The sequence below is a fragment of the Protopterus annectens genome, chromosome 1.part1, assembly GCF_019279795.1.
Source record: "Protopterus annectens isolate FY-2018-M chromosome 1.part1, PAN1.0, whole genome shotgun sequence".
NCBI classification, from domain to species: domain Eukaryota; kingdom Metazoa; phylum Chordata; order Ceratodontiformes; family Protopteridae; genus Protopterus; species Protopterus annectens.
In genome coordinates this window covers 997,392,530-997,417,838 of record NC_056726.1, presented here as the reverse complement: position 1 = coordinate 997,417,838, position 25,309 = coordinate 997,392,530, and the positions used below count along the sequence as shown (strand labels likewise).

Sequence of the window (25,309 nt, the reverse complement as noted above, 5' to 3'; positions counted from 1 at the left end):
CAGGCTTACTGGAGAATTTGATGGATGAGAACTCAGCAGGCCATATCCCGAGTGGAGAGGTGTGACGGGCCATGTGACTGAGTCTAGCAGTTGTAGCTCATGTGTTAGAGCACTGGTTAGTAAAGAAGGGGTCATGAATTCATATCTTAAGGCTCATACTTGTCTTTGGGAGGTTGGCAGAATAGTTAAGGTGTTTTACCTTGCAGACACAAGGTGCAGGGTTTGATTCTCACATGGGATAATTGGATATGCTTAAAAGGGCACACAAGGACAGCCTAGTAATAATCTCTGAACCTATATATGTAGTGTGCAGCAGTGCTCATTCACACAGGCAATGCTGAGCACAGCTGAGAGTCTGCATAAGGGCTACACAGCAAACTTGTTTTTATAAAAAATGGAAAGGAGATGTGTGTCTAGGATAGGCAAAAAGGTGCAAGACCCAACAGAGTAACGCAGAAAGACAAGAGGAAAGGAAGAGTGGTGTGCATTTGGAAAGCAAGGGTATATTTCTTTGACAGTGGAACAGATGCTCAGTTTTTTATATTTCCAAGAAGGGTAAAGAGTGGGAAGGTGTTGGTAGGTAACGGGGTATATGAATGGCAGCAGGTGCAGAAAAGTAAATGCAAAAAGACCATCTGGGAGTTGTGGGTCCAAATGGGGTGGGGGTTGCAAAGAAGAGATGCAGACAGAAGGAGGCCAGTTTTTAATGGGGGTAAATGACACATGAGGACAGGGAACACCATAAGGGAGGAGGTTTAGTGGTGACACATGAGGACAGGGAACACCATAAGGGAGGAGGTTTAGTGGTGAAAACTAACTGCCACGCTGCATGGCATTGCACCCAACCAGAGGTCTGTCACCTCTGTGACTACCTTCATGTCATGATTGGGCTTAGTCACTCTTAGGCCATTATGTAGAGGCAGACAGCTGTGTGACTCTGCTAGTTGCAAAAGGACACATTTCTCATTGTCAGAGGTATCCATCTGCCAGTCCACCAAGGACAACCATAGGCCCTCCATCTTCTACTAGGTGACATACCAGAACCACATAGTTTTTGCTAACCCCAAAAGCAAGCGGTCAGATAGCTCTGATGCAGAGGAACTACTGTGAACCAGGATATCTGGGTTTGAGCAGTGGGCCCAGTCCTTGAGGAGTCAGATGGGGATTGTGGTAAAGAGTGTCACTTCTGTGGCTCACCCCCCCCGGGGGGGGGGCACTTTTGGCTATAGTATCTGATTCATGGTTCAGACCAATGCTCCATCTCAAAAGTATGAGTAATGCAGTAGCCGATCATCACCTGAGATCAGCGTTGATGTTGCTGCACACTGAGCTTTGGAACAGGGCCGTGACTTGGCAAAACAAAAGTAATCCAAATCTTTGAGTGATGAACCAGCTTGATTCAACTTGCCACCAGTTAGTAACATTGCTACAGCAAACTACTGGAGGCTCAAATGAATGAGCAAGGCAACGAAGGAGCGTTGTAAAGATGGGTTATTTTTCCTGTAGTTTGGACCTCAGTGACTCTAACAAGAATATCTGATGTTTTAGGTGGTTCAATTCATGATGGATATCTTTTGGCACATTGTTTGGAGTTTGCATGTTCTCCCTGTGTCTCCGTGGGGTTTCTCCCATGTCTGAAAGACATGCCGAGTGTTTCCATCTCAAACCTGCCAATGAATGAAGCTGTGGGTAGCAGCACAGTCTCTCTACATGGTGCCCTGTAGGGGGAAGAGTTGTATAGACCAACTGCTTTGGGCATCTACTGTGATGTGCAATATCCTCAAGATAGAACACAGATCAGACTGCTCACCATGACAGGGATAGCCACTCGATGGTGTAAAATATAGCTCTAAGTGATTAGGTTATGTTGACTAATGTCACCAAAAATGGGCATGGGTAGTTACTGGTGATAAGTAGGTTGAGGAACCGGCCTACTCTGACCCACACCTGGGACCCTTGCTAATGGTGGGAGGGGTATATGTGTCCTTATTGGCCAGTGTGTGCCCAACATGTAGCCCAGCAGCTCTGGGTCAGTAAACTACTGGCTGGCTGGTGTCTAGCTGCCCAGCCTGGGGTTACTTGGGATAGCTCTGTTGAGCAAAAGCTGGATATAAAACCAAGCAACCTGCCAAACATGAACTGAGAATTGCTACACTTAATGTAGGTTCACTGACAGGATGCAGGGTAGATGTGGATGATATGGAGGAGGATGGACATGCTATGTATCCAAGAGACGAGATGGAAGGGCAGTGCAGCAAAGCCACTTAGTTTGTGATACAGACTCTACTACTCAGGTGGAGGACAGGCTAGAAATGGTGTAAGAAATGTGGTGAGAGAGGCTTCATAAGACAGTGAGGGATATTGTCAGAATTAATGACAGACTCATGGCAGTCTGACTCCAGTGTAATGATAGGGCAGTATTCATAATCTCAGCCTATGCCCCACAGCAGGGTTGTGATAGTGAGGAAAAGAGTGCATTCAGACAGCAGTTGCGGGACCTACTAGATAAAACGGGACAACATGAATTGGTGTTGATAATGGGTGACTTGAATGGTCATATTGGGACAGACAGAACAGGATATGAGGACTGCCTTGGTCCATATGAGTGGGGCAACAAGAATAAAGGAGAAACCATTCTAAACTTCTGTCTGGCAAATGGCTTGATAGTAGCCAACACATGGTTCAGAAAGAGAGATGATCACATACAAGAGTAGCCAACACGCAACTCTGGTAGACTTCCTCCGCGTAAGGAAAAGGCACCAGGGTAGAATCCATGATTGCAAAGTCATCCCCAGTGAAACAGTCGGACCACAGCATAAACCAATATTTGCCACAATCGGCTGCAAGCAGTGGTCAGAGAAGGCTCCAAGGTCAACAGAGCCTAGACTGGATACCTGGAAGTTGACTGGAGAGAAAGTACAGTAGTTCAAGGAATTATTCTGGGCTCTAGCACTCCAAGAAGAGGAGGAAATAGGTGGAGTTGGAAGAGTGGCAGCACCTAAAAACCGCATGTGTTAGGATTACAGAAAAGATATGTGGTCGAGCCAGATATGGAAATAAGATGCATACAGAAAGCTGGTGGTGGAATGCAGAAGTCATCATAAGAAAGAGTAGAGGAAGAAGTGGGAGACAGAAAAGAGTGACCAGGCTAGGAGGGACTACTGGTTGGGTAGCAAAGAAGCTAAGAAAGAAGGTGCAATAGCAAAGACTAGGGCATCGGAGGCACTGTACCAACTTCTGGAAAGTGACTCTCTGTAAGGAGGACAAAGAAGCTATATCTGGTTGCAAAGATAGAAAGATAAAGAAGATAGTCGGATACCCTTCATATGGGATGCCAGCTACAACCTGCTCACCAGTCCAGACGACATGAAAGGCAGATGGAAGGAGTATTTCCAGCAGCTTCTGAATGAAGAAAACCCCACAGAAGCTGTACTACCCCAGAAACGGCCTATGATGAGAGAAGAGGTGCCCACCTTAGAAGTAAGAACGGCACTAAGGAAGATGAAGTCGGTGAAAGCAGCGAGCTCAGATGAGGTCACAGCAGATATAAAGATGCTGGGTGAGATAGGGGAGAAATGGCTCTTGAGGGTACTAATAGCAGTGTGGAGAGAAACGTGTATCCCAGATGACTGGAGAATAAGCATACTTGTGTCAATATACAAGAACAAAGGGAACATCCACAACTGTGGGCAGTACAGAGCCATCAAACTCCTACCACATTGTATGAAAGTTCTAGAGAGGGTGATTGATAAACGGATACTTACAGAGTAGTAGACTGTAAGATGGTAGATGAGCAGTTCGGATTCAGATCAAGATGCAACACAATTGACCCGATGTTTGCGTTGGGAGAGATACTTGAGAAGAAGCTAGAGATGAGGAGAGAGTTCAACTGGACATTCCTAGACTTGGCGAAAGCATATGACAAGGTCCCAAGAAAGCTGATCTGGGCAGTACTGCGGTGGTCTGTCCCAGAAACATTAGTAGAATTAGTGCAGACTATGTACAAGGACCCAGTGACTCAAGTACAAACAGTGTTTGGCTTCACAGAGGGGTTCCCAGTGGGAGTGGGTGTACACCAGGGTTCAACTTTGAGCCCACTGCTGTTCATACTGGTGATGGACTACATTAGCAAAAAGGTTAGAGGGGACATTACCAAAGCTGATGTATGCAGACGATGTGGCAGTACATGCAGCCTCTGACCAAGAACTTCAGCAAAAGACAGGAGAATAGAATGCAAATCTGAAAGGCACATGGGATGAAACTAAGCACAGATAAGATGGTGGTAACGGCAGCAAATTGGGGAAATCAGAAGAAGCTGAGAATAGAGATTGAAGGGAAGATAGTGGAACAGGTAAACAGCTTCAATTATCTGGGAAGGGTGGTTGAGGAGAAGGGCAATCTGAAGAGGTCAAGGCAAGAATCGGAGGGGCTGTAGACAACTGGCGTAGAGTATCAGGTGTAGTTTGACAGAAGAATGCCAAAGAAGCTGAAAAGTAAGGTCTACACATGACAGTGGTGTGACCAGTACTACTGTATGGTACAGAAACCTGGGCAGTAAAGGCAGAACAGTTGATAAATCTAGAGGTGACGGAAATGAAGTGCCTGAGAAAGGTTGTAGGATGCACACTGTGGGACAGATTAAGAAATGACATAAGAGCAGAAGTCAGAGTAGCTCCAATTGCAGAAGAGATCAAAGAGAACAGATTGTGGTGGTTTGGACATGTGTAGAAAAGCAGAAGACAATCTGGTGTGGAAGATTTGGGACAGACTGGAAGAAGATAAGAGAAAGCGAGGATGTCCAACAAAGAGGTGGACGGATTGTTTGTTTGAAAGAAGATCTGCAACAGTCAGGCAGGAGTGTGGCACTGAATTGAGAGAGTTGAAGACTGTTAATATGATACCCTGACCCCATGTAGAAAAAATGGGAAAAAGGGGGATGATGATGATCTTTTGTCACATTTAATGTTTGGGGTAGACACGAGGTATCTGTTTTGCTGTGCTTGGTCATCGCTTTTGTTCAGCATGTTGGCATTTGAGTTTTTGTACTCGCAGTCTTCACTAGGTGTTTACCATGGTAGTCAAAAGCTTGCAAGAGAAGGCTCTTCTGGTACTCAGTTATGAGGGACTTTTTTTTTTTTTTTTTTTTGGTGGTCACATCCATGGTCTTCTTGAAGTAAAACCCTCTTATGTGAGCTCTCTGTGCAGTCCCCAAGGATGTTTTTCATTTGCAGAAAGTCCTCTTTCATTCTGGTTTGGAAGAAGTAATTTATCACTTCGGATATTTTTCAGCAGTTGTTGTTCTTGCCCATGGATTAGGGTATGGTGGGTCATAGCCATACCTGTTTGGGTGAAGAAGCAGTGCGAGGTCCATGGTTGGCTTCGGCTTTGCCCTCTGTCTTCAGTGGCTGCTTTGAAAGTTTGTCTAAACAACTTTTGAGGTGTTTATTGATTTCTTAGCTGCCATGTGCATACTGCCTTTTTTTTTTTTTTTTTTTTTTTTAATGTGGCCCAGGAGTGGCATACCACTCCTGCTATACATTTGGTAGTTCTTCACTTGTAGTAGGCGTTTGTGAAGGATCCTTCACTATCAAGCTGGAGAGCTCTGCTAGACTCTTTCATAGTGCAAGGGGTGTTGTGGAGCTTTTTTTGGGGGTATCCATCAGTCTGTCAGAGCAGTGTTTTTGTTTTTAAAAGGCCTTGAAGGCGTTTCAAGGACCCCCTCCTCATCCAGCCAGTCCATCCATTGTGTGGTATTGATTGTACCTCCCTACAGGTAGTTGCTCATCTAGAAAGTATGTGAGCTGGTTGCTTTGAATCATACTGTCCGTCATCTGCTGGAGATGCAAATTAAGAGAGGTGGAGTAAGTCAAAGATTTTTGTATTTTCCACTTTAGAGAAAGTAGGTCTTGACTTTTGCTCAGCAGTAGGAGGGGAGGTAGATAGGGGCTTGCTTGCACTCACTGTCACTGTATCTATCTCTCTCTTGGAGTAGATTTCTTTATGCATTTCCATTGATGCCATGCACTATGGCAAGGTTAAGAAAAGGAAACCTGAAGGTTATTCTCTTCATGATTTTTGCTGCAACCCCCCCCCCTTTTTTTTTTTTTTTGAATGATCACTTGTGACAGATATATTTACATTTATACAAAAGTAATCAAACTGAATTAAATCGACATTAACAAATATTATACTTTCCATATATTGGTATACATCATATAACCTAAGCAACATCACATAAATTGTTCAATTCCTGACACTTTTTTTAAATAAGAATCATCTTTATTAAACCACCACTTATGACATAAGCAATCATACACTTCTATAAATTAAAACAAACCACAGCAACACCATCCTATTTGCAAGCATTTAACATCACAAAACTATACTGACACACACCCAGTTGCAAATGTTATACATCACTTATGATCTACCCAATCATTTTCAGTCAATCATTACATAGCTCATTTAAATTCTGCCTTCTTTTAAACCTCTTTCCTCCCCTGTAAGTATTGTTGCCACCATTCCCATTTTTTGCTATGTAGTTTGCTCTACCCTTTTCTAAAGATCTCAATTCCAGTTGTTTTATCTCTCTCTTACTGTATTCACTACTTCTGATATAGTTGGTTTAGATTTTGATATCCATTTTCTAGTAATAGCTTTTTTGGCAACCGCCACAATTAGACACAGCAAGGCCTTACGATATGTAGGTGTTTCTGTATGGCTCAGAAAAAGTAATCACACCAGTCTGCCCTCCCAGCATCTCCAACAGTGCATCCCATAGGGAATCCTTAAAGCCTGCCAACCCACCGCAGTCCCAGAAAATGTTTCCAAGTACCACTCTCTACCTTGTCACAACTCCAATATTTGCTGTCTACCTGAGGAAACATTCTCTGGAGTCTGTTTGGGGTATAAAAATCTGTGGTAAACATTTCCAAGCAAAAATTGTAAATCTTCTAGATTTTGTTGCTTATTTGGGAGACGTACATATATCCTCTCATTGTTTCTTTGTGAATTGCTTATCCAATCTCTTCCCAATCCTTTTTAGCCTTTTCTGATTCTTATAGTTATTATGCAGTACTTTATATGCTCTACTAATTATTCCTTTTTTAATGGCAGTGTCTCTTCTAGATTCTGCTAGAAACTCTTACCAGTGCTGGTCTTTCATTTAGGACCCGCTGTTTCTTTCTGTTTGTCTGTACTCTGATATCAGTCCTTGACAGGGAAGGCAACCTCTAACCTGCAGTCCAAATAAATTCTTGGCCTCTTCCCATTCTACTGCCTTTCCCTCTCTAGTTATTTGCTGCCAGTACCTTTGGTTCCATTGCCAGTTTTCTCCAATAAATTCCAGCCCCTTCTTGTCTATTGTCTGTATCCCTAATTGCAGTTGTCCCTATCGGCAGAATCTCCTTTCTCCATTCCTGTGTTGGCTTAGTTCTTGGAGTACTTTCTGCTACCTTATGCAAATATTCTGTATGATTATTGTTATTATTCTTAAAGGTCTGCATCCAAAATCCCAGTCTCCTTATTTCTTGAGCTCCCACCCACCCCCATTTCAACATCATCCCTTTCCATTTTGAATTATAGTTTTCTGCTTGTCCTATGTTTAGGAGCCTTAATTGTGTAGCTCTGAAATACCCCTTCAAATTGGGTAGTCCTAATCTATCTTGTTGTACTGGAGTAGTCAGTTTTTCCCACTTTCCTCTAGCCATCTTCCCCTCCCAGATAAAGACCTTCAACTCTTTTTTTTTTTTTTGTTTTGTTTTTGTTTTTTGTTTTATTAACTAACATTTTGCCTGACCTGTGTATAATAATAATAATAATAATAATAATAAAGGAACTAAAACATTTTGACTGCTTGTATTTTACTATCCATATCCAAATAGCAAAGCTTCCATTTTCTTAGTTTTTGTATTTTGATTAGTCTCCCCATATCTCTTTAGCTGCTACAACAGAATGATTTTTAATCCATACTCCTAAATACTTCATTTTATCATGTCCCCATAAATATGGATATTGCTGAACCAATTTTGTGTGGGTACATAATTTACTGTTATTGCCTTTGTTTTAACTTCATTAATGTTGTATCCCGAAAATATTTGAAACTGTCTCAAAAGTTTCCACAACACTGTAATGTGTCTTTCTGGTTTTGTCAGGTATAAAATATCATCTGCAAATAGAGCCAGCTTTTCTTGACTACCATACCAATTATGTCCTTGAATTTCTGAGTCCTTATTTTCTTTGCCAGTGGTTCTAAATATAAATAACAATTCTCTTCATGTTGTTGTGAACACAAAGAAAGTGGTTTCAGATGCAGGACAATTGGAAGGTATCAGTATTTTGCTGTGATACTGCTCCTACCTGATTTTACAGTCCAGGGTATTGGATGTGATTGAGGGGAATGCTTTTATTCTTCTATGGAAAAGCTTCTCTGTTTGGGTGGAATAGTACTTTGTATCATTTCATCTAGTCATCGTGCGGGTGACCATTATTGTAGTCAGTTGTATGATTTGGGCCTCAAGTTATTCCACCTACAAAGTACATGTCAGCTGTTTCCGTATGTTGATTTTGTGGAATGCAAGACTGTCACAGGACTAGGTGGTCAAGCATGTACTTAAAGCAGTACTGCGCCTCCATCCTCACTAAGAAATCTGTCAGTGGAGCTTTAACTTAATAATTGACAGGCTTGCTTATCTGCTGTTTGTGCTTGGTAGCTCAGTGGCATTAAAATTTGTCTTGGAAAATTATATTCCTGTTTGTCATCATCTCTGTACACAAGTTCTCTGAACTTCATTATGTGTAGGAAACTGTAACCATCCTTTCACATGGATAGAGAATCCCTCAGGGGAAGACCCAGATCTCCTTTCTCTGAGGGGTTTTGGAGGTGTACCTGTCCAGTACATTCATCACTTGTTTTTATTTGCAGTGCTAGATGCAAAATGAAAAAGGGTCTTTCACACCGTGGACGGGGTCTGCAAATCTGGTGTCTCTTGAACAGTGTCATTTCAGGAAGTAGGACTAATATGATCGTTTTGTTAGGAATGAAAGACGAACTATCGAAAAAATAAGACTACTAAAAACAGATGAAGGAAAGAAATGGTGCAACAGCACTAAGTATAAAACCAGCAAAGTATTTCATGTGAGCACTTTTGTTTAGGCAGATACCAAAACTACTTCAGACAAAAAAAATACAAATGAAAATATGTAAATACTTGCATCACATGACTAACATCAGCTGACCAACAAGATATTGTTTAAATAGTTTTTACATATAAAAAACTGTCAAAGTTTGAACATAAAACATAGGTACATCTCTTCCTAACATAAAATTAAGCTGAAACATCAAACAATGTAGTCTAAAAGTTTTTATAGACAGATATTCATCTCAAACTTTTTAACTTCAAAACACAGGCAATAGAGCAATTTTCATTTAAGCCAGGATCTCTAAAGGCTTCTAACGTAAGTTGCCATAAAAGTTTGTGCTGCTCTAAAATTAGTGATACAGGTCCACCCCTCTCATCCTGAACTACCCAATCTATTATCTTAAATGAAAAGGAATGTACTGGATTGTTATTGATGTGCTTTGCTAGAGCATTATCATTCTTATTGTTCCTGATGACGTACAAATGTTCATAAAGTCATTCTTTTAAACCTCCCATCGGTCTTCCTAACATAAAAATTGGGGCAGAATCTGCATATAGCTAAGTATATTATACTTTTCGAATTACAGTTGTATCTTCCCTTAATAGCATATTTTGTATTTCTAACCTTTAAAATTATTCCCTGTTTGAATAAACCTACAATGAAGGCAAGCTTCACATTTGTACATGTAGTCATGTAAATTTAGAGTATTTAAATATTTTCGTTTGTATTATTTTTGGTATCTGCCTAAACGAAAGCGCTTACATTAAATCTTTTGCTTGTTTTGTACTTGGTGTCGCACCGTTTCTTTCCTTTATCTGTTTTTTTAGTAGGAATGAAGAAAGTGCAGCTGCCAAGCATACACTTTCACAACACTAGGGAGATGTTTTGTCAGAAGAAAAAATTCAAGCGAGTCACATCTGCCTCAGGTGATGAAAAGTTTCCTTTATTAACTGCTAACAAGATTACAGCAACATGTTGGCCAAGATCTCAATCTGATCAGCTTGGTTACTGACATCAACTTTTATACTTTCCTGTTACTAGCCAAAATAGCTTTTGTTACATTTCTAACAGTTGACAGTTGGCTATGAAAAACATCTAGGATCACAATTTACCTCAGAAAAGAATGTTTTACCTCAAAACAACAGTTGGTGTAGAACGTTCAGAAAGGTACAGCATACTTAGTACAACAGTGGTAGCTGGAATTTTCCACAGCCTGCCTCTGTAAATTAACTCTTATTCAGAAGTATAGAAAACGGATGTTATTCAAGTTCATAAGCAAACTACATCTATCATAGGTAAAGCCCATCTTTAATAAACATGGTTCAATGACCTTTTCTTACCAACACTTCAGCAAATAGCATATTCATTTTGCTAGATGGGAGAAAAAGACAGAGAACAGTATGTTTTAAAACTTTTTCTCTTAACATTTTCCCCCTCAAAACACTTTTATTTGTCTTTTTTATTTCAGCAATATATGGTAAAAACTAAGTTTTTCTTTGCATACATTACTTCATTTGCAAGACAAACTTTTAAACTTCAAAACATTTGCAAAAATCACATTTCAATGTATTCACTTTCACCAGTCTGTTGCAACTGCTGGTACATCGTTTTCGTAACAGCAGTATCAACCAGTCTTTGTAGAAGACCTCTGATACAGGGTATACAACAGCAACCACATACCACCACGATAGCCACAGCGACTCCGACGGACACCAGGAAACTGCTGATGAGATGACTCCATTTTCCAAACCAAGCTCGTAGAAAGTCTGTGAAGGGATTATTTACCCCAGAGTTCTCTGCCAATTCTTCGGATAACATCTCCAAACCTTTCAAAGCTCGAGTGATGCTCCCATCAGGGGCAGTGTTATTTGGAATATATGTACAACAGAAAGTCCCAAACATCCTGCAAACTCCTCCTTCTTTGGCCAGGAGCATATCCAACGCAATTCGATTCTGCCATGCCACCTGCGAAGTGGCCTCCAGTTGTTCAGCAATACCTTTTAATGCATCTTTGGTATAGTTCACAAAACGCTGCTGGTTATAGTAAATGTAGTTGATCCAATCCACATTCTTATTGGGTTGAATCCAGACAAAGATGGATGCAAAACCAGCTGCTATTTGGTTTATTGCTTTGTATTCATCAGGCACGCCTCTTGGTACGCCAGTGCTATCGATGTAGACACCGCTGTCGAAGGATTGCTTCGGTGCCTCTCTTTTTCTCTTATTCAACCACCTCGGCTTTATTTCCGGTTCTGTTACGAAATTGCTTGCTGGAACTGGGAAAATGTAGAATGGCAGAATTAACTTTGCAAGTGCACAAGTCCCCTTCCAGGGAATCTTAAGCCTTGATCTGAGTTTGTCTCCACATAACCACCACACGTCTGCTAAACTATGAGTTTGGTTCTCCGGAAATGGATTTTCATTGCCATTCACAGTAACATTGCAATAGTTCTGTCCCATATTGCCATAATTCTTTCCTGTGCCATCTCTGGAAATGCACATATACGAACCTGGATAGGAAATCGCTGCAGGCGGTTTCTCAACTTTGATTATGACTGGAAAACGCAGAGTTTCATTTTTGCATTTATCTTCAGTTTTGTTGAAGAATAACTTCAACAGACACGTTAGGTTACCTTCATCTCGCATCAATGGGACTGTCGCTAGTTGCCGTTTACCTTCAGCACAAGAAACACAGTTCTCACGATGTGCCTCTCGGGTACTATAACCCAAGATGAACATTCATTATGGTGTACGAATCCCGTCTCTAGTAACAATTGTTCTTCTGTGACGGCAAAATCTGCTTTACTTGCAGCATTTTTAAGGCTTTGTACTTTAAGTTGGAGGGTCCCCAAAGGATCAGTTCCAATTGGAAGAGACACTCAGATTCCATAAATGCCTGAATCACTTCCTTGTGGTGACATGATGGCTATAGTAATCACTTCAGTACCTTGGAAATGCGCAATTTTTATTCTTTGTTGCCTGCTTTTATCTTTCTCCGGTATCACTGCGCCACTTGTTTCCCATCCATTCACATTTGTTGACCACCAAACATTTGACCAGGATGCACAGTCTCTATTGCACAAGTATTTTGCAAGAGTCAGGAAATCATTACTGCTCCATTTAGCACAGTCCAAAATTCCTTCACAAAGTTTTACCTTGAACACAGTAGTAACACCTGTTTGCGCTTGCAGCACCACCATTGCTTTTTCTCTCACAACTGTTCCTTCTCGTATGGACATATTTACTTTCGCCACCAAAATCATCATCACGTAACAGTTCAAGTACCAGTTGAACATGGCCATCCTTCCTTTGTAGTCAGACTTTGCGTTCAGGGGTCCGATGGAGTCTGACCAACATCAATGGTAGAAGGCAAAGTCTTGAGTTTTTTACAGTGGGTGATATAAATCCACAAAGTCCTCTCTGCGATCTTTACAGCCGTAGGTGTTGAGATAAGTACTTGATATGGGCCTTCCCACCTGGGGGATGACCAATTCTTTCTCTTCACAATTCGGATCCACACCCAGTCCCCGGGTGCCACGCTTAACAAGGCTTCACCTCTGGAATCTGCAAAGGAGTCATTGGTTACAAGAGACTTGACATTTAGCAGCTTCTTCATATAATCCGCCAGATCCTCACCCCCCTCACGTTCCGCTGGCAACAATCCTTGCCACTGCGGGACGTAATATGGTCTCCCAAACAAAAGTTCAAATGGTGTAAGTCCTTTGTAGGAGGGTGAGATTCGCATATACAGGAGTGCCAATGGAAGGCATGCAGTCTAGGATCTATGCGTTTCTTCCATCAGTTTGCAGAGCTTACTCTTCAAGACATCATTGTGTCGCTCCACCAGTCCAGCTGACTGCAGATGGTAAGCACAGTGGTACTTGAGATCAATTTGAAACACTTCTGCACAATCTGGTTTACAAAATGAGACCCATTATCACTATAAATGTGCCTTGGAAGGCCAAAACGGGGAATTATTTCTGTTGTCAAAAGCTTTGCTACTGTGTGTGCATCAGGATGCTTTACTGGAAAAACTTCTACCCACTTAGAAAAAGCATCAATTATAACTAGACAGAACCTTTTCCCCCTCTGAAGGTGTCAACTCAATAAAGTCCATACAGAGTGTGTGGAATGGATATGGAGGTTAGGGAATGCCTGCTGAGATTTTTTTAACTCCCCACCCCACCCCACCCCAAGCATGATAATTTGCACATAATAAACAAGATAAACAGAATTGCTTTGCATAAGTTGAAAATCCTTTACACCAAAACACCTTGGACACTATTTGAACCATTGTCTGTACTCCTACATGGGCAGGTCCATGGCCAACCAATGCAGCATACCTAAAAAGGTTTGAGGGTAATACCATTTTGCCATCTGATGCCCTATACAACCCATCCTGTTGAGTGATACCATATTTCACCCAACGACATTTTTCTTTCTGTGTTGTCAATGTTTGCATTACTTTTAGTGTCTCTCTAAGTCTGAGGTGTCCGAGCTCTAAATCATTGTCATGTAAAAGCAAATCATTTTCTTGAGCTGCCTTTTTTGCAGCCATATCAGCAAAAGCATTTCCCCTGGAGACAGGATCTTTTTTGTTAGTATGTGCGGAACATTTATATATCGCTATCTGAAGTGGTAATTGCACTGCATCTAACAACTGTAAAATTAAATCCCTGCGATTTATTGGTTTGCCTGTCGCAGTAACCATTCCCCTATTCTTCCATTGTTGAGCGAAAACATGCACAGTGGAGAAAGCATACTGACTATCTGTATAAATTGTCACTTTTTTATCCTCCCCTAAGGTACAAGCTCGAGTCAAAGCCACTAACTCAGCTGCTTGGGCAGAATAAATATTTGACAATCCTTTTGCTTCTAAAACTTTAGTTTCTGTGATGACAGCATACTCTACTAGTGTTTTTCCTACAGAGTCCTTCTTTGCTGATCCGTCTACAAACAAAACAAGATCAGAATCTATCCATTAAATCTGGTCGGGGAAGTACTTTGTCATGAATGCTCTCTAAACAAACGTGTGGAGTACCTTCTTCTGGAGTCGGCAAAAGTGTCGCCAGATTAAGAGTAGTACATCTTTCTATGGTCATATGTGGCTGTGTCAGCAGCACTGTCATACATGACAAATGTCGACTAGGAGATAAAAAGTTGATCTTATCTTGCAAAAGTATAGTAGCTACTGAATGTGGAACTCGCAATTTTAATGGGTGAAACAAAACTAATGATGCTGAGGCTTGCGCTGCCATGGCGGCTGCCACTACAGCTTGAACACAATGCGGCAATGCCCTTGCAACAGGATCTAATCTGGAGGAATAAAAAGCTATCGGTCTCTGTTTATCCCCATGTACTTGTACCAGAACCAATGTCATATATCCTCCCTTACAATCAACCATTTGTACAAACTGCTTAGAATAGTTCGGGAAACCCAAAACAGAGGATCCTGCTATCAATTGCTTAATTCTATTAAATGCTTGTATTGCCTTATCTGTCCACTGTATACTTTTAGCTGCCATGGGAGAGTCATAGATCAGTGCGGTCAATGGCCCTACTTCTTCAGCATAATTAGGAATCCAACTTCTACAAAAATTAGTCACACCTAAAAACGACATAATCTCCCGCTTAGTCGTAGGCATAGGTGCTTCAAGAATTGCTTGTTTTCTTTTGTACTCCAATTGTCTACCTGCCTGCGAAATTAAATAACCCAAGTACTTTACTTGTGCTTTCCACAATTGTAACCTTTCTTTATTTACCTTATGTCCTTGCTCAGCTAAAAAACTATGAAGGGCTAGGGTATTCTTTCTACAACTTTCCTGCGTGGGTGAGGCCAACAAAATATCATCTACATACAACAGAACCTGGCTTCCCTCTGGGGGAACAAACTGAGCTAAATTCGCAGCCATTTCTTGTGCGAATATTGTCGGACTCTCACAATAACCCTGTGGCAATCTGGTGTAGGTGTATCTTTTACCTTGGAAAGTGAATGCAAACCAAAATCTACTCTCCTTGTGTAGTGGTATGGAGAAAAAGGTATTGCTTATATTTATGACAGAAAAATATCTGTGCTGAGGTAGTAAATCATTAAATAATGTATAGGGATCAGGGACCACCGGTGCTCTTGGGATCACAGCTGAATTAACTGCTTGTAAATCCTGAACCAACCTCCATGACCCATCCGGTTTCTTTACAGGAAACAACGGAGTATTACAGGGTGAATCTGGGCGTTCAACAAGAATTCCTACCTGTTTTAGCTGTTCGATAACTGGTTTAATTCCTTCCTCTCCTTGCTTACTTAGTGGATATTGGTGCTTACGAGGTCTAAAACCTGACTTTGCAGTTATACAAACTTCACCTGCTGTTCTCATTAATCCTGCATCTCCTTAAACTTTTGACCATAAATCTATAGGCAAGGCACTTAATGCACTATCTTCCTCTTGAGTTAGGAGGATTTGTCATGCCATTTCTGTTTTGTCATCCCTGAGGTGCACACTTGGTTGTGCCCAAGTCACCCAATTTAATCTTTGTACCTGGATCTGTTGATCTTTCAACTGACTTTCAGACATTGTGTTCCAAATCGTTACCTTTTTCGCCAAATCTACCCAATGTGTCCCCACTGCTTTAGTAACTGAGATATGTGGGCTATAACTTGAACGATATAAAGAACTCATTTCCTTAGTCAAAGTACAGGTTATTACTGTATTACCTTGCGTATCCCAAAACATATAATTCAAAATTATCCTTGCACACTTGTGCTTAAAGAATTCTTTTTCAAATTCTTTATCCGGACCAGGAGCTTTATAGAACATTGTACAATGTAAGTGCGCCACAACCTGCAGTGACCCGCTCCTAGATTTACTTAGAGCTAGATTGATCAACTCTGTATCAACCCTCCCCGGGCCGTCTGAAATCAAGTCTAGACTATACCAGTAAAACAAGTCTTGTACTCCCTGTACTACTAAGCCATCTGCTATCCTTTTTGCCTCAATACCTTTAGGTGTGGGAATTGCCACTATTCCAAACACATGCATCAAATCTCTTCCCAGCAAATTAACTGGACAAACTTTTGATATAATTACCGTACACCTAACAGTTTGGTTTGTTTGCGGATCTGTGAACAGTAGAGGATGAGACGGTGGTTCCTTATAAATTTTCCAGTTTGCCACTTTCACAAGGACAAACTCCTCTGTTTCGCAGTTCGGAGGCAGAACTGCTGGACCCAAAAGTGTACGCGATGCACCTGAATCACATAAAAACTCCACTTTTTGTCCCTCAACCAAAAACTCTGTCATGGGTTTCTGATCTAGATGCATAGCAATACCCAAATTTGCCAGGTTTATGACTTCACAGTCACAATCCCGCCCTTCCATTAGAGTGTTCTGACATTCATCGTAGAGAGTGTCTGCCTCTTCATTATCCCCATAATGAAGATGGCGCCTTTCTTTACTAGCATATAGTCATGCGGAGCCCTTGTTCGTAAGCTGTGGGGGATGTTGCCACTCTTCACAGTCGGCAGCGAAGTGCCCACGTCTACCGCATTTAAAACATTCTCCACGTTTTAACCTTTCCCTATAGGCTGAATGTCCACCCGGTTCATTTAACGTGTCCCATTGCGGGCCCCCACGTTTTTTTACGTCACCACGGCGCCCTTGCCCCTTTGGTCCTGTACTAAGAATATCCCACCATCATCCCCTACTGCCAACACTTGTACTTTCTTTTTCTTTTTTAGATTAAAATGTCGCTCAGCATGCCGTACATATTCAAACAAAGGTTGCAGTCTACATGTTCTGTGATCTACCATGTGCTTAGTAAATAAAACTACTTATCGGAGCCTCACAACCTTTAAGGAAAGCATTTTTTAATTGCTGTTCATATGGACTATCATTAGTCTGATCCTGCGGAATCATCATTCCACAATGGTTATTGAACACTTCTATCAGTCTTACAATATAATGATCCACAGATTCATCATCATTTTGGATGCACTGATTTTATTACTGTCCAATCTGCTCTTGGATGCCACTTATCAGAAATTCTCTTTAACAGATCAGTGACTCGTGTGTCTAACACCCCAGAATTATGCTTTAATGTAGTGCCGTCATCTGCCTTACATGTCCAAGTACCACAAACTAAGTGCCAATCTGGACCTAAGATTTGTCGCACTACTTGTTCTACTTCTAAACCATTTAGATGATAACTTAAATGCATACCAACTATGTCCTCAGAAAACTTTTGAAAATTAACCTTGGGTTGAGGAATACCATCTGTAGCTCGTTTTTATATCCTCTGTAGCCCAGGGACGATAAACTAAAATAGTTGGTTCTTGTCCAACATCTCCTGCTTGTGGGTTTGCAACTTGTATTAAGGGAAGAGCTTCTGAATGGTCAGAAAGTTTAATAGCCCAACGTCCTTGCCCTGCTGGTCCTGACCTTAACTGTATAGGTTGGTCTACCTGTTGCAAAGCAACCTTAGGTACTACGGGAATTTGTGAGTAAATTGGAGGGGTCACAACATTTCCTTGAGCAGCTAATAACCCACCCTGCTGTACAGATCCCACATCTTCAGACTGATATTGAGGAGGTTCCCCCAGTATGGCAGCAGCAATTTCCCCATACGGTGGGGCGGTTGCCTGCCTTTGTACTGCACAAACTGTGTGCTCATCTTCCTTATCTAAAAATAAAGCTACTTTTCCACTTGGCACCAGTGATCCCTTTTGATTTATTTTTTGTTTTTCCTGACACTGTTTTTCTTATAGCTCGTTTATTTGCTTCTTCTAACCATTTTTGTGCTTGGGGAAATCCCAATTGTCTTTGCTTTTTAGTTCTAGTTCCTGCATCTCTTTTCAAATCTCTAACCAGTTTTGCACCGGCATTCTTATTCAGTGTACCATCAAAATCATATTTCAACTTCCACTTCTTCAAAAAGTTAACATTATTTTTGTTTAAACTTTTCATATACTTAGCATCAACATTTAAACAGGCATCACTCTCACACTTGCAGCAACTTGAACCCATGTTTTCTTTAGATTTCTTATTTTAGGACTGTATATTTTTGGACTGCATCAAAATTATTTTTACAGGGCTTATTACAAAATGGGGCTATCTTAACGGGGATCCTAACAAAATAACAGGTAATCCTAACAAAATAATCTTAACAATTATTCCTACCCACCCTTAACTAAAAATAAAACCCGTCGAGAAGGTTAAATTAAAAGAAAATTGTTTTTCATCCTACCTGAACCAGATGAGACTCTGTTTCCCCTTTTGTCGGGTCATGTTCAGCTTATAGACCTGCCATAATCTGGGATATTCTTGACAAGCCATATCGGAGTGCCGGCTTGGAACTCTGTCCCAGAGGTGTCTGACTAAAACTGCAAATGTAAGATGCAATAATGCTTTAATGATAGATTTGTGCTGTTAATTTCAGTTCTGTTTTCTTTTCCCCTCACTGCTCGATGCCTAGGGGTCTAGTGGACTTTGTCCTTTTTAGAGATGGTATTGTTGTTTTTTTTTTTTTTCTCCTGCCTGCTCTAATGCGAGAGCTTCCATGAACTGGAGGTGGGTTGTCTTTCATGCAGAGGATTATGGGTGAGGGAAGTGGCTAAGTTAGCCTAGGAAAGTCTTATGAACTGATCTAAGTAACTGCCACTCTTGGCTCTAGAGGTGACTGAAACCACCTATTCAGATTTGTTACTTTTGGCATGTAAAATTTCATAATTTGTGTAATAATTTCATTTTTCAAGTAGGGAGCAGAGTATTTGTGTGTGAGGTGTGCGTTCACATGGATTGTGCTGCTATCCCACATGTATCCTTTTTGAATGTATTTCACTGGATAAACTGTCCCATTTCAGAAGCAGCCCTGGATAAACTGTCCCATTTCAGAAGCAGCCCTGGAGCACTATCTTAGTAAAGTGACTTGTTCAGTCGTGCATTTAGCAAATGAATTTGGAAAAAATCAAACCCTCTACCATAAACACGGGAAGTGTTCTATTAACAGCTCAATGCTGTAGTCTTCTCTGCTAACTGCCAGACTGCCACAATGCTGTAGTCTTCTCTGCTAACTGCCAGACTGCCACAATGAGAGAGATGGAGTATATGTCTCAACGTTCGTGAACAGTTTTCTTTTTTTTTTTCCTGTCACATACACAGTGTAAAACATACTGTACTGTTTGGATGATTTTAGTAGATGTAGAAACACAATTACTGTATTCACAACCATTTTTAACATCCTTGGAACATTTCCTAGGTGAATACAGGATATGCTCTTGGGGGACCATTTTAAGTCTAGGTAACTTCCCTTTTTGTGCTCAAATTAACCTATCCCATTTGGTTAGATATTGGCATTACCTAGCCAATGGTTGATAATTGTATATTATTCCTAATGAGAATCACTGGGATCGTACCATAGAAAATGTGAGGGGACCCATGCATGGGATAAAGCATTTAGGAGCTACCTCTGTCCATTAGTACACAGGGCAGTCGTGGGGTGCATTTTCTGTTTCCGATCCACAGAACCAAGTTGCACTTGAATATGGACAGGAATGAACTTTTGTTCTTTGTAAATGGGGGGAGTCTGTTCCAGAGCAGTGGTATCTTTTTTCAGGATACACCTGTCCTTCCAAACCACTTTGTTGATGTTGCAGAAGAGGTTTAGATGCCTAGACCTAGTATTTCTGATGCTGTTTCAGTTGTTAATGTGCAATAAATCCATAAGTATTGGGTTGGAGTATGTCTTGTATGCCAGACATGGGTCACCTCTTGGCAGTCTGCAGGATACCGAAATATAGTGAGAAGGCTTTGAGTAGATCCGTATAGGACATGTTTAGGCCTTGTATTCTTTCAGTAAGGCATCTCTGTGGATGTTCACTTATTGCATGTGTCTGCACAGATAGATGCCAAAGGGGCATTATATTCTATGACTGGTCTGAGAGCTTTGTAGAGGGGGGGCAATTACATGCCTGGATCAAGACCCAGTCCCTTTTAGTTGTCTGTGGCCTTGCTTCACAAACAAGAAGGCCTTGAGGTTCATTTGATTTTTTTTTTTTTTTTTTTTTTTTTTAAGGTTGAGGTTGTAGGCTTTTTTACTTCAATGTGTCCATGTATTTATTGAAATTAAGGGTGGGAGGTTTTTATGAGGGGATCTGCTTTGCAGGTCCATGCTTTTTAATGACTTTCTTGGTTTTCTTTGAGTACTTTGGCATTGTCTTACTTCACAAAAATATGCTGGTTGATTGACTGCACTAAAGTATCAGTATACATTACATTTACTATTATCTATATGGCTTGGATTGTGACTGAAGAGGGTCCATCGTGACCAGATCGCTTTCAGTTTAATCAGTGAGGAATAAAAATGCACTACTTAAGTTGCAGTGGAGCTGGCAGAATACACTTAGTTTTTTGTGCTTTCCATTCACAGTGCCACAATGTCTTTGGCAGACGAGCTGCTTGCTGACTTGGAGGAGGCAGCAGAGGAAGATCATTATGTTGGTGAAGATGAGTTGGAGGACATTGAAGAGGTTGCAGAAGATCTGGAGATTGATACAGATGTGGACTCTGTGAAGAGCATTGCAAAATTACGAGATAGTAAAATGGTATGTACAGCTCTGCTTTCTTAAACATTTTAGAAACAGTGTGGGTTACATTGCATTTCATTTATTTAATGATGTAAGAAAATAAATCTCTCTATCCTCCCTTTTTAAAGTTCATTAGTGTTCTACTTCCCTTCATTGCTACCTTCCATTTACCCAATTTTCTACCTATTACATGCCTTCTTCACTGCCTGTGTGAATTACTTCTCTCCATTTTGGTAGCCCATTACATGGTACATAGACCTCTCTGTGAAAAAGTACATTTGAAGATCCAGAGAGTAGTTGTTTCTCTACATTCTGCTTTGTGCCTCCCCCCATTCTTCCTATTCAGGATGACTTTCTTATCTCCCTGGGGTCTCGATGATATAGTTGAATGCTGACATGAGTGAAAGTCACATTATTGAGCCAGAGAGCTCCTACCATGAAATAGAAGGGGCTGCAAGAGAAAGATCTGTATTAGTGTGGACTGTGTCACAGCAGGGATTGGGTTATTGCTCCTTTCCCCACTGTGATGCTGTCTTGGCGTTGATATATATGTATATAATTAGGATGGCTTATGGGAGCATAGCTCCCCTGCAAATCAGGTGTTTTGTTTGTATATGCACATTTCATTGTTCAAGCTTTTGGACTCTGTAACATGGATTTCACTTGTGAGCATCTGTCATGAGGATCCACTTCCTGACATGATGTTGTGCATGCCAGTATGATGTCATTGCCCCCCCCCCCCATATTTTCTGTTTTCAGGTGAGATGAGTTGTAAGTTCTCCTTATTTCTGATCATATTTCCCTTCATTTGATGGATATTTATGGCCGTTTTCTTCTCCTTTCTGCAGTCTGGCAGCCTTTCCATGTGTGGCCTCCAATATTGCTTCAGTACTCAAGGTGAAGTCTGATCAAAGGCGTGTAGAGTGGAAGAATTACTGTTTTGCTTCTATGACCCATTCCAGTTAGGATGCAGCCCATCATTCCGTTTTTCTTGTACTACTTTATCACTCTACTTCTGGTGTCTGTCTCGGTATAATCAACAACCCCACATCATTTTCCTGCTCTTTTGGCCCACCCTTTCACACCAGGGTTGCTTTTTTTTTTCTTCTTCCAATAAACATCTTTATTAAATTATCACATATGACATGGACAAACAACATTGACACAGTTTTATTTGCAAGCATTATACATCACAGACACTATTGAAACAACTGGAGCTGCAAACATTATGCATCACTTATAATCTATCCAATCACTGTCAGTTAAGCATTATGTGGCTCATTCAAATCCTGCATCTTAAACCTCGTTCCTTCTCTGCATATATTGTTCCCACAATTCCCATGTTTTCTGTGTAGTTTGCTCTGTCCCTTTCCTAAAGATCCCAATTACAATTGTTGTATCTATGTTACTATATTCACTACATCTAGTAAAGTTGGTCTAGACATTGATTTCTACTTCCTAGTAATTCCTTTTTTGGCAGCCACCATAATTGGACTCAGCAAGGCTTTGCTATGTCTAGGCAATTCCAATTCTGTGTCATAGCTCAAAAAATCATCTCCCCAGTTAATCCAGTCTGCAAACCCAGTGTCTCTGGCAGAGTGGTCCACGGGGAATCCCTAAAGTCTGCCAGATCATTACACTCCCAAAAAATATGTTCAAGGCCATCTCTTTCTTACCTGTCACACCTCCAACTTTTGCTATCCAATTGAGGAAAAATTCTTTGGAGTCTACTTGGGGTATAAAAATACCTATGTAAACACTTTAACACTTGCCCTGGGTGTACTAATTGCTGCACTGTACAGATCTATACAACAAAGTTATTTCATATAAATCTAAGTGAATTGTTTAACTGGCTTTTTAACTTTCTCGCAGATCCCTTCCTATTTACAGTACATTGTTTCCTCTGTTGTCTGTCTCTTATCCTTGTATCGAGGTATTTTATTTCATCTGTTCTCATTTATTTAAACTGTTCATCCCTTCAGATCCCTTCCTATTTACAGTACATTGTTTCCTCTGTTGTCTATCTCTTATCCTTGTATCGAGGTATTTTATTTCATCTGTTCTCATTCATTTAAACTGTTCATCCCTTCTCCTTTCCTTCCTATTACTTAATCAGCATTCTAGTGTTTTTTTTTTTTTTTTTTGCTTCATCTTACATCCCGATAGCTCCCTAAAACATTGTAATATCCCATATCTTTGCCACAGCTTTCTTGTGGCTTACTAACATGAGTAATGCATATCTGCGTACAGTAATATTTTCCTGTCAATACCTCCCCATTCATACCTCTAATATTTGATATCCTTATTTCTGTCAGTGGTCCTATATGTAGTCTGTGTGCGTAGGGCAGATAGCAAAGGGGATAAGGGTAGCTCTGTCTTACCCTCTTTTGCTGTAATCTCTCTTGATAGTCTTGCCCTTATTTTAACTTTTGCTTTTGCTCCTTCATACATTTTCTTTATTATCTCTACCTATCCTTCTGGAAACACAGTTTTTTTTTAAATTGTATCCAATGAGTAACTTAATTCCATCATAGATTCATACTAAGCTAACTGCCCTTGCAAGTCATTTTAAGCCTAGTCAGTTATCCCTTGTGAGACTCAAACCCTGCACCTTGTGTTGGTAAGGCAAACCCCTTAACCATTAGGACACTCTCGTTTCTGCATCTAACAAAGGAATGCCAAATCAGTGCCCCCCCCCCACATCTGCTTTGGCGACACCTACACCAGCCTCTCTGTTTGTATCTGCATAAAACACTTGTAGTCATGATTTAACACTGATATCTGCCTATATGAGGATGCAAGAGGTTCATAGGTTTGTACGAGGCTAACTGCCCTTGTGGGCCATTTTAAGCCTAGCCAATTACCCCATGTGAGAATCAAACCCTGCACCTTGTGTCTGCAAGGTAAACACCTTGACCATTATGCCATCCTCCCACCCTGGGCGAGTCTGGTCCTTCTCCTCTTTAGGTATTCCCAAAAGTTTTTCCTCTCCATGAATCTGAGATCTCTCCTCTGTCCTGTGTTTTATTGATTAACTCTGCTCGCCATTTCTCTGTGTTCATTTCCTAACATTCAGTTTGTATCTCATCACTTCTCAGAGATTTTCCTTTTGCCATTTACTTATGAGCTTCAGTACCTCTTCTACACACATCCTGTCCATTATTTTTCTCGCATCTTGTTCCTTCTCCACTTCTGGCCATTGCCACTTTACTTCTCGCCCTTCTCTTCTTCCTCCCTGCCACCTTCCTCTTGCATAGCTTTTGATAGTATTGCTGAAATCCTTCCCAAATCTCTACTAACTTACCCCTTTCCTCTGCTCAGCTCCATCCCATAACTTGTATTCTCCCACATTCCATTTTCTGTGCTTTCATTGCTTTGAGGTTTGATTTAAGAATATTCTATCTACTGCTAATCATTTATTCCATAACCTTTCATCCTCCAGTTTTTGCATACTTTTAACCTTTTGTTGCTGTTCCCTAGTTTTCTTTCCATTTGTATTTCCTAAAGTTCTTTCTGCAGTCATTCCTTTTCTTGAGTAATCTTCCAATATATCTCCCTTTGTTGCTTCTGTATCTTCTCTCTATCACCATCTTTATTTATCCCACTCCACTGTGATTCCTTGTCTTTACTCTTCTATTAGAGTTCATTATCTGTGCCAGCATTCTCCTTTCTTTCTCAGTCCAATAGGTGCGCTAAGACTCCCCAGTGTCTCTCCAAACTTTCTTCTTTCGCTCCCCCCTCCTCTTGTTGGCCAAATCATTGCATGATCCAAAAAAAAATCCGATCTGTCCTCACTTCTTTCATTTCCTTGGAAAAATAATTGTCGATTCTTGTTCATGTTTTTGTTCTATATCTAGCCAAATGATGTGCGAGGTCTTCCCGTTATCCTTTCCTCAGCGCATCCCACATCTCTCAGTCCAACCAAGCTAAAACCATTCTTGGTACATTTTCCTTTTGTTTTGTTTTGTGCTCTCTACCTCATCTTTCTGTACCACAATATTCCATTCCCCTACACATGCTACTGTACCCTCTTGAAGTTTTGTCTGCTGCCCCAAGATTACATTCAGCTCTTCTATCTGTATTTGATGAGAGATGCACTGAAATTGTTACCTTATTTTTCTATATCGTTCCCTTAATCCTTGCATATCTCCCCTGCCTGTCTTATTTTGCCTTGAATTTGTACGGGTTAACCTTTCTGTAGTCTTATCACAAACCCCTAGGCTAAAAACCACCAGGGCCTTTATAAGCCTAGCTGTGCAATCCAACCCATCTCAACTGTGTCCCTATGAATCATGGGCATTTATTAGGAGGAGGGATGTTTGGAAGTTTCTAGAGGTTATGTTAGTTTCGGACAGAGAACAGCACCATCATAGACATGGGGGCCAAACCCATGGTGAATTTTTGATTTTTCCATCCCCTAGTCAAAGTTCCACTTAAGTAGTGTTAAGGATGGACTCCGCTTCATGTGAATGGGGAGCATGTTCCAGAGCTTGGGGGTCCTCTGAGATGCATAGCTCTCATGCCAACGTGTCCTATTTGTCAAAAGCAAAATTTCAATCCTTGGATTTAGTGGTTCCGATGGGGTTTGTT

The 25,309-nt window shown here is 40.9% G+C and overlaps 1 protein-coding gene across 1 annotated transcript in view; it reads left to right on the top strand.

Annotated features, from left to right (window-relative positions):
• Nucleotides 1–25,309, top strand: part of PRPF31 (pre-mRNA processing factor 31) — a 518,214-nt gene that overhangs the window by 3,642 nt on the left and 489,263 nt on the right. Inside the window, exon 2 of the mRNA XM_044087556.1 lies at nucleotides 20,563–20,737. Within this exon, the coding sequence (XP_043943491.1) occupies nucleotides 20,570–20,737 (168 nt within the window). The 5' untranslated portion in view covers nucleotides 20,563–20,569. The remainder of the gene's footprint in view (nucleotides 1–20,562; nucleotides 20,738–25,309) is intronic.